This window comes from Castanea sativa, chromosome 3 (assembly GCF_040712315.1).
Source record: "Castanea sativa cultivar Marrone di Chiusa Pesio chromosome 3, ASM4071231v1".
Classification (NCBI taxonomy): Eukaryota; Viridiplantae; Streptophyta; class Magnoliopsida; order Fagales; family Fagaceae; genus Castanea; species Castanea sativa.
In genome coordinates, this window is record NC_134015.1 from 56,631,902 (window position 1) to 56,647,699 (window position 15,798).

Below are 15,798 nucleotides of genomic sequence, written 5' to 3' on the forward strand. Positions count from 1 at the left end.
AATTACTGGATAATTCATGGTATAGCTAAACCTTTTTGCTGATTCTTTTTTTGGTTGAATTGGAAGCTCCAAAAAAATATTTTTAAGGAAGTTGGGCATATGCTAATAACCTTTAAGTTGATTGGTTCTTTCATTTCCAATATAGAGATATGTTCAGAATCAAATCTTTTCAATAGTTTTACTTTTAACCTTTACAAAAGAAGCAGCAGAAGCTAGGCATACAAAACCTTTTGTCTCCTCCCTTCACTAGTGGACTTAGTAATTAAAAATACAAATGTGAGAACTGATTACATGTGGAGAGTGAAGATAAAGAATTTATTAACATTTTGCACCAACTGGTTGTGGAAACAGTAAACTGTAGAAATAGAGACCAGAACCAGCTTGAAAATGACCAGCTTGCTCTTAGTTTCATATATATATCTCATAACTCTAATCAACCCAAATCACATAAATGCAACAGATATAACATTTTTCACAATCTATTCAAAGTTGGGAGTTGTTATTGATTTTCACATTTGCACTTTACTAATACTACTTTATTACCTGTTATTCACAACTTGTAACCTTAATGGTTGTAAATAAAAGAATTTAAAAAAAAAAAAAGTAGTTAGGCTTATTGATTTCAGGCTCAAAAATGAAAAATCTGTGTTCTACACAGTAAAACTAATCTTTTTTTTTTTTTTTTTGTTACTTTTAGTAGAGGTACAAAGTGCCTGAGTGAAAAGATGAGAGAACATTTGAGAATTAGATGTGTATTCGTTAAGTGCATGGTTTGGTTGAGCATTATTCATTGGAATCATTGCCACTTTCGGCTTCTCAAAACTGTTTATAATAAGCAAAAAAAACATGCTTTCGTTGAGAGTCGAACTCAAGACCTCCCGCTTACTAAACGGGTGCTCTAACCAACTGAGCTACGAAAGCATCTTTGCCAGGGGTATGCCTAACTTCTTATATAATATTATAATCTAACCTGCACTATTTTATTTTATTTTAGTCTGTTGGAGAACAAAATTGGGAAGAGAAAGTGATTTTATATTTATAGTAACTGTACGAATCTAGCAAAGTGGGCATATTATCTTCAACATTTCCGGGGCTTTTCAACTGTAAGTGGAGTTAGGTTTGGAAAATGATATGAACTTGAAAATAATGACATATTATATTGTTAATTATGCCATGCCTTGTGTGCAAAGCTGATTTTTTTTTTTTTTTCAACAAGAGACTAATTACTGTTCATGACAAATGAGCCTATACTGGAATAAATCGCTGACCAATGGAGTTTTTTTTAAAATGTTGGTGCCCGAGCTTGAACTCAAAAGCTCCCAGTCAAACCCAAGACAATCACTTTAAAACTGAGTGCCCAACCACTCATCCAACCCCACTGGGTTAAAGCTGAAAGTTTATTCTATAAGGAAGTTAGATCTCAGATATAGTTTTAAATTAGTTATTATTGAGTGTCCAAGACAACCACTTTAAAATTGAGTGTCCAACCGCTCATCCAACCCCACTGGGTTGAAGCTGAAAGTTAATTGTATAGGGAAGTTAGATCTCGGATATAGTTTTAAATTAGTTATTATTGAGTGCCCAAGACAACCACTTTAAAACTGAGTGCCCAACCGCTCATCCAACCCCACTGGGTTGAAGCTGAAAGTGTATTGTACAAGGAAGTTAGATCTCGGATATAGTTTTAAATTAGTTATTATTATTTTTTATATTCTTTTTGGGGATACCTTGATTGACCATTACTGTTCGCATTTGTTGATATGAAAGCATGAAGATAACTCTAATGAAATTCCTGGTATAAGCCGTGTCACGAATAGCCATGATTTTGGGTACCAAAAAGTGTATGAGGTTGACATGGCAAGATCATTCTTTGTTGACGTTCTCTTAAAAAAAATTGCGGTGATTTCTGGATATATGGCAATTTAAGGAGTGAGATTATTAGCCCGATAGTTTCGGAGATAGATTGGCAATCAATAATGAGGAACATTAGTTATTACTCACTTTTATAGTTGAGGGAGGTTGAAATGACCTAATAGTTTAGGAGTAACTAACCCTAATTTTAATACTCTTCATATTTATTTTGGGGGAGTTTCATTGCTAAACATGGCAACAACCTCTAACAAGAGTCGGTTGTGCATTTTTTAAATCACAGCTATAACAAAACTAATTAGTCTGTTGAGAATCTATAGCTAACTCCTTAAAAGAATAGATTTTGTTATTACAACATTTCAAAACAATTTTCCATCCTCTTATGTATATCACTACATCCTCATGCAATGATTCAAAAATTACCATCAAATCCTAATTGAAGTGCAACTATGAAATTAAATTACTTACATCATAAACAACTCCCCAGCCAGCAGAATGAGTAATCATCAATGATAAACTTAAGTTCCTTAATGACAATAAGAGACGGACAAAATTAACTATTTCCCAGAGAAGTACATAAACCCTTTGCTTTGGCAATATACAATTACAGTATCTAATCTAGTAAAGAATAAGTTGATTCATTAACTAAACGAGGAACTCGGTGTCAGAAACCTCGAGGACTTTGTGGACACCTATTGGCTTTACGCCTTGCTTGAATGAATTACCCTCAATATACCTGTCAAAAACAATTAATTAACAATAGAATACCCAATTCAATGCTCAAGCTCAGGAATTGATGACTTTCCTAGATCTGAGTGGTAAAGAAAACTCACAATTCTTTCAAGAAAGGGTGTTTATAGAATTCAGAGTCAATTCTCCCTGTCAACTGGTTGTGATCCAAGTACCTGAGATTGAATCAAGGAATCCTTTAGAGTATATAGCAGGACAATTTCCAGTCCATATACATCAATAATGAAAACATAATCCAACGACGCATGTATCCAAAAAAAATATAAAATATTTAAATGAAGAAAGAAAATGCATTCCATTAATTGCCAACTAAAAGATGCATGCTAGGACAGAAATGCAAGTTCTGTGTAGCTAAAACAAGCCATGGAAAGTCTTCAAAATGCATCTTGATTTTCCACATTTAGAAAGGCAAAAGATTAGTATCTAAAGTCATATTCCACAAACTTTAAGAATTGGGCATTAAAGCCACATAATGGATTAATGAATCATCTAAACAATGCATGTAATGGTACTGAAGTGAAGGTTTCATATCCTAATGAAGGCAGCAACCAAGACACAAAGTTAGGAAGATTGGTGTGGATAATTCTGAACGGACTGAAGTGGCAGACATTCCCATTAAATTTAATTATTATCATTCTTGTCCAATAATACATTGCCTTGGTTGCCAATAGCAAGCAGGTGAAAATAATAACAAACTGAATACTACAAAACATAAAACAACATTTATATAAATCATAAGAACATTATGTCAAAAGGTTAATTCTGGCTAAAATGATGCATCACCAGCAAGGCAGAAATGAAAAATGCAAAATCAAATTTAAAGATAAAAAGATTCATCTATTTTTTTCATTTATAAGAAGAATATATAACCTTATACATAGGTCCCGGGTCAAGTTAATCAAGTCAGAAAAACACTAATTAATCCAATCTAATCTCTTAAACAACCTAACCATTTACCACACACAGAGAGAGAGAGAAGCAACCAGGGCCCCAGGCTGCCAATGTGTTTTTACAACCAAAAAGGGCAATAGGTCCTTCATACTCCCATCTCTATGAAAGTCAACCCCTTAACAATAACCAATCAAATATAGCAATAAAAGTTTTGAAAGAGAACTCACAAGTAGATCAATTTAGGAATATTAGCAAGTCCAGTTGGTACAGATCCAGAAATTTTATTGTAGGAGAGGTAACTGTGAGAACCAAAATAATCAACAATCAGAACCTCATACAAATAGCTAAGATAATATTCTAAAATATGGTTTACAATGATGAGCAACGCTCTTATCAACCACACACACGCACACACACGCAGGGAGGGAGGGAGAGAAGCAATACTTACAAGATTTCCAAGTTGGTCAAATTGGCAAGTTGTGCTGGTATTCCTCCCGTTAAATAGTTATTATTTAGATAACTACATATCAGATTCACATAGAGAATTATTAAAAGTTATCATATTACTGAAGCCCATAGTTGCAAAATAAAAGCAAAATATTTTTAAATTCACCAATTGAATTAACTCACAGGTTGCGAAGAGCTGGAAAGCATCCCTCAATGCGTATGAGTTCCCTTATGGTACCCACCAAATGATTGTTACCAACATCCCTATGTCAAAATAAATTGAACATGTTAGCAGTACAATGGAGATGCACCCCTAAAACAAGACAGCTGAAGAGGATATGAATTGTTACAGGTGCCGAAGATTTCGAAGAGTTCCCAATTCTGCAGGAATTCTCCCAATAAGACGATTCTCTTGTAGATAGAGATACCGAAGCTCTGCAAGGTTCGCAAGCTCCCTAGGGATTTCACCCTTGAAACTATTGAAGCTCAGATATCTGTGCAAGTTATTACAAATGACATATTAACTCTAAATAGGAAAAAAAAAAAGTATGAACAGAAACTCCACAAACTTAATTTCTTGGTCATATGAAAGTTAAGTTACTCACAAATGAGTTAGACTCTTCAGTTCACCAATTTCAGGAGGTATGGTATCTTGTAGTTTATTCCACCTCAAGTTACTAAGAAAAAAAAGAAAAAAAGATCAACATAGAATGCAAAAGATCAGGTCAACCAACCAAAGCTTTGAAAAATCAAAACATTAACTGAAACAAGTAATTGAGCTTTTATTTGGGGATGGAAAAAAAGGAAAGGGGGGGGGGGGCATCTGTTATCCAAAAATTAACAGCTGCTACTAGCACAAGTCACTCGAAAATCTCTTGTTATATTCATCCACGATCAAGGGACATTAAACAAAATCACATTCTGACTATGGAAACTTAAGCAGGAAAACTATTACGAAAACATGACAAATACGATACGTGCGTATCAAAAACAACATCAGAAACGCTAATCGCGATCTTAAAAAGTGTAGAGGACTGTACAGTATTTTAAGACGCTTCAACCGTCCGATCTGAGGAGGAATTGGGCCAGTCAACTTGTTATTATGGAGATCCCTGTCATGTGAACAATCATAAACATCATAAACCTTTGAAGAAACCAAATAAATAAACAAATCTGAATCCCATCTATATATTTCTAACAAGAGGAAGATGATCTTTTGGCTACACCCATCAAACAACCTCCAATGACAAAATGTACAACAACAACAACAACAACAATAAAGCCTTAGTCCCAAAACTATGAGGTTAGACTAATTGAGGTCGTTCACAAGCATTCCTCTATCGTATCCAAAACCATACCCTTTGTCACATCCTTAGTTAAACAAGTCCTTTTTTAACTAATTCTACTAGTATTGTTTTACAATCACGGACACGGACATGGACACGGGTACAACACAGTGACATGAGCTGAAAAATTATGACATAAAATGGAAGGTACGACACGTGTACAACATGGGTAGGGCACCCTAAATGAAGTGTCCGTGCTTCCTAGTTGTTTTACTTCTTCATCTGTCTCTTTACTCTCTCTCCCTCTTTCTTTTGCACTCATATATATATATGAAAAACAATCGACTAGTATATACATGGAAAACAATCGACACGGTATAGGTTCATCTCAAACTACATTACTAAATCCAACTCATTACTTTCACTACAACCAAAATTGTTTTACATCAGTGTTTTCACATTAAAATCTGCTCACTAACACTTAAATCTAATTCATCCAAAGCAACTGAAAAATCCAATTACTCCAAAACCAAATAAACAAAAATACACATTTCGTTCAACACACAGATAAAGGAACTTACAGCCTAGTGAGATCCAAGAGATTAGTCACAGCAGTAGGGAAAGGTCCAACGATCGAAACCGCGTAAACTTCTCTGCAAAAAATTGAATCCAATTTAGCTCAAAAACAAGCTCCTAATTACACAATCACATTCTAAAAAATTCGAATAAAAAAAAAAATTCATCAAATTGTGGAAATTCCAAAAAAGAGACAAAGAAAGAATCAATATACAATTCGGTGACGACTCTATAATCGCCTTGTGTGGAGCAAGTGACGCCGGACCACGGCGGCAGATCTCCGTCTCCACATGGATCGTCTCCAACCCAGGCGTACACCACTCTCCACCCTAGCGACGCCTTGATTTCGTTCAAAGCTTTCACTGCAGCCAAAAACAAACAGAGAGAGAGTGAGATTTGGATCTAATCGGATCTGAAATGAATGGTTGGTTTGAGAGTGAAAACCGTACCGTCGCGTTTGAGGGTTTTGGAGAGAGCGAGAGGAGAGGAAATGAGAATGAGAGAGAGAAAGAGAGAGCATGCGAAGAATGAAAGACGCGGTAGCGCCATTTTCAGATCTATGTACGTAGGTAATGTAATCTATGAAAATAAGGAGTGGAATTTTGAAGTTAGAGTCATAGATCTTTCAGTTTATCAATGCTAGTTTAGTTTGAGTTTACCAGTTTAGAGAGAGAGAGAGAGAGAGAGAGAGAGATTTTATTAATAATTTATAGCTTTTTAAAGTCACTTCTAAATCTAAGAATAACACGAAAATGGAAGGAAGGTAATAATGCTTGCAGTCGGTGGAACTTTCCTCTCTTTTTTTTTTTTCTTTTTTTTTCCATCTTTTTTTTTTTATATTATGAATTTGGTCCTTCTACTATTAATTTTTTGTCTTGGGTTTCAATTCGTTTTATTGACAAATAAATTCTCTTGTCATAGAATAAAATAGCTAGTTCAAATCACATCATCATTGGTCTTTGGTTGTAGTTGATTAAAGTTGTAACAACAATTGGGTATTAATGTAGCCTCTTTAACGGTATGGGCTATGGTTGACGATGATTGGATTTGGCATGGTTAATGTTGAGGACCCAGCCCATAGAGGTGAAGAAGGACGTGGGCCTTAGAAAAAGAGAAGCCCAGTCCACAGAATTGAGGAAGAGTCACATGCCTTGAAAAGACCTAAAGGCCTAGCAAAGTAAGAGAAGGGGGGAGGAAGTCCAAAGAAAAATGAGAAAAGGAAAGAAAGCCCAAAGAAGGGAGTGGATCAGCCAAAATTAGCCTAAGAACGGATCATCCACGCCCTGAGAAATGGGTCATTGGGAAAGTAATGTCCATGACATGAAAATCTCAAAAAGGGAGCAGATAACCCGAGATTAGCTTGAGAGAGGGTCATCCACTCCCCTAAAGGAAGAAAGGAGGAAAGAAAATGTTGGATGACCCGTTAAGATCAAATTCCTAGGAGTTAGAGAAAGGTGAAAGGGACATGTAATACCCTCAAGACCAAAGACTAGCGTGAAGGAACTAAGAGACCTCGATCAGAGAAGGGGACATGCAATGAGAGGAAGGGTGTTCAAATGCTTTCCAAAGTTCACCCATCACAAAGGAGAGTCTATACCATTTCCAGGAAGAGGTCCATCAAGGAAGGGTCAACATCAAGGTTCTAGGCCCTTCGAAATGTCCATTTTAAGCCTTGAAAGAATTTCTTGTCTCGTTGACCTCACAGAAGGATTTGACCTATCCCAAAGAGATGGCTTCTACAAGTAGAAGGCCAACCATGATGCTTTTAGACATGATTTCCTAGAAAGATAAAGTAAGAGAAAATGAGGAAAGAAGCAGTCATCAATGTTTCAAACAAATGAGATAAATCTCATTACCAAGAAAACAAGGGGGAGAAAACAGTAATTCAAGACCTCTCAAGAGTAGTATAAAAGGAAAGCAAGGGAAAGATGCAAGGGCAGACATTAGACATGCAAAGAGACTAAAAAGATACAAAAGAGATCTTTCAGGATTTAAGTCGAGTTCATTGAGCGAGAAAGAAACATTGTAATAGGTACTTTAGTAACACTTAAGGGGCCACTTGGATCCAAGAGACTCAAATTTCACAAGTCTTGTGAATCCAGAAGGGATTAACTAAGTTTGTGACCTTTAAGGGTTATTGAGTATCCTTACAATATAGGACTAAATGTATTTCTAATACTTGACTTAATTAATAAAGCCTCTAAAGTACTTTGCACCTATTACTGTTCATTCTAGTTAATTGTTCATATCTTTTCTATTCGCTGCCATGCTAAGCCCATATATATATAGATTGAGTTCAAGTTACATCTGGTATAACTCTAAGCAATATTACACCACCCAATAACTTATTATTGAATTAATATTTTGAAAATCTAACCGTTGAATTACATGTTCTATATGATCTTAACATGCATGCCAATTTTCATATCAATCGGATGCTATTTACCATTTGATCAATAAACTCATATTTTATACGTTATTTTAAACTACAAAAATTTGAATTTTAACAATTTATTGATGACATGGATATTAATCTTTGATAACGTTGAAATTTTGCAAGCATGAAGAATATACGAAGATAATGTAATCTAACGGTGGATTTGTCAATATTCGCATCTAATTAAAAAATGTTGAGTGGTGTAACATTGCTTAGAGTTACACCAAGTGTAACTTGAACCCAATCCTATATATATATATATATATATATATATTGTTCGGTTTATTTTTTTTTTGGAGTTCATTTAACTTGTGCACAAGTCGATTCATTCAACGGCTCTATTAGGTCGCAGTGAGCTGAACCCAGTTCACCCAACACTGAAACACATTCCAGGCCTTCTTTAGTGACCCAGGATTCATATCAAGCTTGGTCTAGTGAACTGTCCTAAAAAGGGCCCTATAGTAAACAATGGTATAACCATGATGGTTAAGAAAGGTTTAGGATGATTAGGTTTGTCCATTAAGGTTAGTGATATTGCCTTAGAGCATCTCCAATAGGCTCTCTGAAGCCAATTTTGGAGGGTAAACACACAAAAAACAGCCTCCAACAGCCTCTCTAATGCTAAATTTATTTTTAGAGTTGCTACTGTAGCTCTCTTGAAGAAGAGAGCACTGTAGCAATTACTGTAGCAACTCTAAATATTATTATCCTTTAAAATAATCACCTAGTTGAATAAAAAATGATTTTTTCCTCTTTCCTCCATTTCTCTTTCTTCCTCACTCTCTTTCTCTCTTCTATATCTCAACGGCTACAAAACGCAACATACAATCCAAACACAAAAACAATTTTTCTCATAAACCAAAAAAAGAAAAAGAAAAGAGAGAGACCCATATGGTTTTTGTTCTCCACCAGCTCTCTCTCTCTCTCTCTCAAATGAGATTTTTCATATTATGAACTTTGGTTTGTGATGGTCCGTGGAGTAGTAAAATTATGCAAGAGGTATGTGGTGAGAAATTAACTATGTACTGTCAGGAGTACAAGAAGTAGAAAAACAAGAACAAAAGTGAAGATAGAGAGGAGAAAGAGAAAGAGAGAGAGCTACTTGGTGTTCTGGAGTGAAGTAGAAAAGCAAAAACAAAAGTGAAAAAGTTGAAGATAAAGAGGAGAGTGGGTATACGTGGTGGAGGAGAAAAAACAAGAGAAAAAGGAAAGAGAAGAAGAAGAAAAAACGTATGGATGAAAAAAATAAAGAGAAAAAGGAAAATAAAATGAAGAATAAGAAATCAAAATTGAGAAATGTTACCACAATATTTTCACAATAAATTGTAAGTGACGGATTGTTATTAGTTAATATTGATGAGTAAAAAAAATACTTTCAATGGTGAGTTGGAATTAAAACTAGTAATAACTTACCACATATAATTTTTTTGTGAAATTATTGCAAAAATGTTGTAAATGTGACACTTCTTATTAAAATTAGATGATCTCATATCTCAACAAGTGCTCAATGATATTTGTTAAAAAAACATTATTGGAAAATTTAAAAATATTTCCGTTGGAAGATTAAAAATATAGATGTTGAGAATTTGAAAATATATAACCATTATTAATGGATGAAGGAAGATTAAAAAAAGAATAAAGAAAGAATGATGAAATAATATTTTAATGGGATAGAAAAAATGTAGAAAGTCTGTTAGAAAGTGTATTTGAAAAAATAAGTAGGTAAAAGATAAAGTTACTATTCATACTCCAAATAGTACAAAAATTTGAAGAAACTGCTAGAGATGTTCTTATGTGGTGTGATTGGATTTTGGCTTTAGCCAATAATGGTATGAAGTGGTTGGGGTGATCTAAGTTTGGATTTTGGGTCGGAGTAATTGGTAGTAGGTGGCCAGAATCGTCGAGTATGGGGCAATGATTAGTGATTTCATTGGATTGTGGGAGTCTTGAATGGTTTTAAATTCTATTTGAGTTTATGTGAGTTTGATGGTGAGTTAAGTGGGTTTGTGTGTAAGTCTTGGAGTTTATGTGAGTTTATGTGGTGTGCTTGGATTTTGGCTTTAGCCAATAATGGTATGAAGTGGTTGGGGTGATCTAAGTTTGGATTTTGGGTCGGAGTAATTGGTAGTAGGTGGCCAGAATCGTCGAGTATGGGGCAATGATTAGTGATTTCATTGGATTGTGAGAGTCTTGAATGGTTTTAAATTCTATTTGAGTTTATGTGAGTTGTGATGGTGAGTTAAGTGGGTTTGTGTGTAAGTCTTGGAATGATTTTATTTACTATTTGAGTTTATGTTGTTTTTGTGAATTGTGATTTGTTGGTACGTGGCAGAGAAGAATGATAGTAAGGGCTGACCAAGAGTGAAGAAGTGATTAAAAAATTATTATTTTGGAGAGAAAAAAAAATTGAATAAAAAGAATATTAAAATGGAAATAGGGAAATAATAGAAAGTTCAATGCAATTAAAATTTGACTACAATTTTAAATTAAAATTTTTCTAGACTAATGCGAATACTTTTATACATAAATTACAATTATTATATAGTTCACTTTAGGTGAATCTTATCGACAAAGTCCTGAAAGATATTAACAGACTACTCCAAATTAAACTTAATTATCATCAAAAGTTTTCAAAAAAAGAAAAGAAGAAAAAACTTAATTATCAAAAGTTTGAAGAATTGGGTGGGAGTAATTGGTGGTAGGTGGCCAGAATCGTGGAGTATGGGGCAATGATTAGTGATTTCATTAGATTGTGGGAGTCTTGAATGGTTTTAAATCTATTTGAGTTTATGTGAGTTGTGATGGTGAGTTAAGTGGGTTTGTGTGTAAGTCTTGGAATGATTTTATTTACTATTTGAGTTTATGTTGTTTTTGTGATTTGTTGGTGGCAGAGAAGAATGATAATAAGGGCTAACCAAGAGTGAAGAAGTGATTAAAAAATTATTATTTTGGAGAGAAAAAAAATTGAATAAAAAGAATATTAAAATGGAAATCTATATATATATAATAGGTGAAGCAGAAAGAAACTCCAATTGGAATTCTAAATTAGAATTCTAATCTATTGTTGTGTCACGTGTCAATGTAAATATGAACTTGAAGTCTAATTTGTAATTCCGATGTGCTTCTTTTTTTCTTTTTCTTTTTTTCCACACCCGTGTATTTTAGGTTCACCTCCCTTTTCCACACCCACGTATTTTGAGGTTCACCTCCCTTTTCCACATGGAATTTCAAAAGAATCTCTCGGTATCAATGATGCACATATTTGAGTATTTTTGTATCTTATATTAGAAGAGGTTCTCCAGATTTTCCGATTGTATTTGTCTTTACAATTTTCATAGTCCTGGTTTATGCTCTGCAAAACGAATTCTAACCATTCCTAAGGTTTGATTACTGCTTTCTTTCATCTTCCTATATTGTCGTTCCTTTTTGTGTAAATTTTTTATTGTTTAATTATATAATTTTATGGTTTTCCTATGATTGATGTTGTATGTTTATTGTCTTTCATCTGCCTATACTTTCTTTCCTTTTTGTCAATAATTTTTATTGTTTAATTATAAAATTTTTTTGTTTTCCTATTATTAATATTGCATGTTTCTTTTCTTTTTCATAACACGTTATCAGCACGAGTCTTTATCCAATTTCAAAAGGAAGTTGTAATCTCATAATTCTTCAAATATCAAAGATTATTTGTGTAGTTTTCTTAACTCACTGTAAGTTTTCTTTTAAGGAATTAGTACTTATCCTATTTGTTTGTCTTTACGTTTTATGCTCATAATTTTAGTGATTTTTAATTGATAATTTTTTTTTATGAGATTCATGTTATTCTATTGTTATATATTGTTATAAGATGCACGTTATGAGATTCATATTTAATTGATTAAAATATTTTGTTAAAATTGGTTTGTGATAAAACAACTTAATCATAGTTATATGAACCGTGTATGAATCAACCTTGAATATATATATCTATATAGCATTCTTTCATTAGAATTTTGTTTGATAAAAATATTTGTTAAAAAATTACATAATACTAAGTTTTATTAAACATGAATAAACTAAGTCTTTTAAACATGACTAAACTCATGATTAATAAATAAATAAATAAATAACAAAACCAACAGTATCACTTAAATAATAAAATGCAATATATTTATTTCTATTGTTTTATTAAATTATATCTATTCCCGTGCGGTAGCATGGGTTACATACTAGTAAGGAAATAATAGAAAGTTCAATGCAATTAAAATTTGACTACAATTTTAAATTAAAATTTTACTACAATTTTAAATTAAAATTTTTCTAGACTAATGCGAATACTTTTATACGTAAATTACAATTATTATATAGTTCACTTTAGGTGAATCTTATCGACAAAGTCCTGAAAGATATTAACAGACTACTCCAAATTAAACTTAATTATCATCAAAAGTTTTCCAAAAAAATAATAATAATAATAATTATCAAAAGTTTGAAGAATTGGAAAGGACTTTCATTATTTATTTTTAATTATATCATAATCTATTATGGTCTTTGATTCTTAATCAAGTCATGCATTGCCCCAGGTATAATACTTAATTTTTAATGCTATCCCAAAAAATGGCTAAATAATATCTTTTTCTATTTTCTTTATTGGTGTGTGCTTTGATATATCTCCATAAAAATACATACACTATAATATAGAGTGTGCAAGAATATATAATTTTGTTTTTTCTTGTTTGTTTGAAGAATTCCCTAATTTTCTATGGTTTAATTGTCTAGAGTAAACTAATAAGAAAGTGAGCTCTAGATACCATTAGTGTGCATGCACATGCGCACATAATTTAATTGTTTAGAGGAGTAAACTAATGGGAAGGAGAGCTCTAGATGCCATTGTTAGAACGCGTTTGCGTGCATACACACGCACAAGGATACTACAAGAGTATTCATGACTTGAACCAAATTAGCATAAACAAATAGTACTAATTAAGAACTTGATAATTTAATATATATAAAATAAATTGTTTTTTTTTTTATTTGAAAAAAATTGTTAATAATTGTTACAAAACTCTTGGCTTGATTCTATAATTAACAGCTTGATTATCCCCCATAAACATAAGAGTGTATCTAGTTTCTTCCAAACGCACTGATTTCTTTGGTGCTCCCATTGGCCATTTGCCAATATTGCTGGTTTCTGTTTAGAACATGATCTACATTATACTTGAAAGTTGTCACGAGAATAGAAAAGCAATTGCAACTTTCTCTGCAATACATTATGCCCCACTACGCTTGTTGTCGTTGACAATCAGATATGCCCTGAGATTCACGACCTTTCCCAGTTCAAAACTCAATGCTTTTATGTACATTGGGAAGTGATTTGTGTAGTAAGCACTCCCAAGACTCACATGAGGAAAATTGCTCCACATGACACATAAAGCACAATTCCACTGGTTGCAATGAATTTAGATTTGGATTTTGGAACTAGTAGCAAGACTACTTATACAACTTTTACCCAAGAAATTAGAAAGAAGGAAACAAGGAAGTAAAAAAGGGCAACATCAAGGAAAATCTCAACCTTGTCATATTCATAGATTTAAACATAAACTGTACATGAATATATAAAATAAATTTGAAGCAAACCAAAAATGGTACTTTGAAAAAGTCCATTTTACCCTCAGAAAAGAGTTGACGAGTCCATTGAATTTGGCATCTCCCAGCTAGCTAATGACACCTCCAAATTAATGAAGCTCATGGGTTTCTTTTGAATTTTCCACCTCTCCCAAACTGCAGTCACACTAAATACAACAAAAGGTAGACCATTTCCATGCTTGTTTTTGCCTTTTTCCACAGGAGGACACAAAAAGAGTCAAAAACAATAATGGAAATAGCAACATCGTCTACAATAGAAGAGTACTGAATCAGTGAATCATCACCACCCAAAAAAAGAAAAAAAAAGAAAGTGAAACCAAGAAACCTTATCTTGGGTATATATATAGGGAAAGAAGAAAAGGGCTCACATCATAGAAGATGCAAAGAAATGGTGAAAACCAAAAAGAAATTATATGGTTTAGTTTCGAACCATTGGATTATCACTCAAACCTTGAAAATTTACTAGTTATATAGAGGAAGCTAGATGGCTGAATTAGAAGAAAGAAACAGAAGGTAGGTCAATAAGGCGATGGTTTTGCTCTCAGTTGTGAAGAGGGTTTGGTCCAGAGGGGACTAGTCTCTTCTCCACACCGTATCTTGGGTCAATCTCATCAAGCTCTGAGGGTGGTGGTGGAGGTGGTGGGAGAGTTTGATGCTGGTGGTTTCTTTGAAGTTTAATGCACAAAGAACGTGACCTTTCATGGGAAAGAGAGCCACAAGAATGGATGCGAGGGTAAAGATGGTGGTGGTGATGGTTGTGAGAGTTTCTTGAAGAGGTTTCATGCATGGTTGGGTTGGAGAGACCAGAGGTTGAAGTCACAAAGAGAAGGAAAACTATGATGACCAATATCAGAAGCCTCAAGAAAAGAAAAAAGGAGCTTGTGGTTGAAGAGGGAGAGCTCTTCATCATGGCTTCAAAGAGAGATATGATGGGATTATTTTTGTGATTGTGGGAAAGGGTTATTAGGAAGAGAAAAGAGAGAGTAATATGGAAGATAGTGATAGTAGTGAGAGAGAGTTTTAATGCAAAGCAAGAGACTCATGAATGAATATTATTGCCAAGAAAATTGGGGGGACACCGTTAAGAGCCATTGGGGGTAGTCAGCAATTACTGCCTCTCATCACATGAGTCACGTATATATGTGTGTGTAGGGCATGGCCCAAGACTTATTAGGAGGTACTTACACTTTTCATAGGAATAACATAATAATAACAATAGCTATAGCATGCCACTAATAATTAATACTGTGCTCTACAAGCAGAAGATTTTTCTTCAGATAATTAAGACCAGCAAGAAGATAAGAATAGGAGGAAGAAGAAAGAATTAGAAAGGTACATCACTACATTGTGTCATGTAGGAGTTGCTATCAAGTGGACTCTAGATGCAGACATGAAATGGATTGATAGAATGCATTACCCTCCAATACCTACCCTCTCTAAAGAAATTTTGTAACTAAGAAAATTTTGGTTAGAATTTTTGGGCCCACAAGAAAGTTTATATTTGGGGTTATATATAAATTACCCAAACTTTTCTTAAGATTTGGAAAAAAATTATCAAAAACTTATTCTTATTTTTGTATGATTTTTATTTTTCTTGATTTTCCTAATCATATAACCCGTATAGTTATCGAGTATTATTTTGAGATTATTATTGATGATAATATAATTTGAAAATTATGTGTTTTGATGCAATTTTGTAATGACGCATAAATGGTCATAAGAGGATATTTGACACATAAATCAAAACATCGAGGGAGTGAACTGTGAAATTCGGAGGAGTAATTGACATTTCCCTTAGAGAGGTTAGTATCAATTTTTTTTTTTTTTTAAATCTCTAATGTAAGAGGACAAGAATTTCATTGAATATTTATTTATTTATGCATAAGATATATATTATGTTATTCTTTTCTATTAATG

General features: G+C 33.4%; 1 protein-coding gene and 1 non-coding gene across 2 annotated transcripts; both read right to left on the reverse strand.

Moving 5' to 3' along the window:
* Positions 1-847: 847 nt before the first annotated feature.
* Positions 848-921, reverse strand: TRNAT-AGU (transfer RNA threonine (anticodon AGU)). The gene has a single exon. It is a non-coding gene; the product is annotated as a tRNA-Thr (tRNA).
* A 1,434-nt stretch (positions 922-2,355) lies between these two features.
* Positions 2,356-6,556, reverse strand: LOC142629905 (uncharacterized). Its single transcript, XM_075803954.1, has 11 exons — positions 6,269-6,556; positions 6,034-6,181; positions 5,825-5,896; positions 4,998-5,069; positions 4,563-4,634; positions 4,308-4,451; positions 4,141-4,221; positions 3,959-4,030; positions 3,738-3,809; positions 2,703-2,774; positions 2,356-2,605 (listed from the first exon to the last, which is right to left on the reverse strand). The coding sequence occupies exons 1-11, from the start codon at positions 6,366-6,368 to the stop codon at positions 2,515-2,517; spliced, it is 996 nt and encodes a 331-aa protein (XP_075660069.1). The 5' UTR covers positions 6,369-6,556; the 3' UTR covers positions 2,356-2,514.
* Positions 6,557-15,798: the final 9,242 nt, after the last annotated feature.

Excerpts from the sequence above, each read along its gene's own strand:
- LOC142629905 (XM_075803954.1), bottom strand. The coding sequence starts at position 6,368 with ATGGCGCTACCGCGTCTTTCATTCTTCGCATGCTCTCTCTTTCTCTCT. Across the intron at positions 5,070-5,824 it reads CTCTTGGATCTCACTAGGCT|GGATCTCCATAATAACAAGT; the intron begins GTAAGTTCCTTT and ends TTCACATGACAG. Across the intron at positions 2,775-3,737 it reads ATTCCTAAATTGATCTACTT|GTACTTGGATCACAACCAGT; the intron begins GTGAGTTCTCTT and ends ATTCAATCTCAG.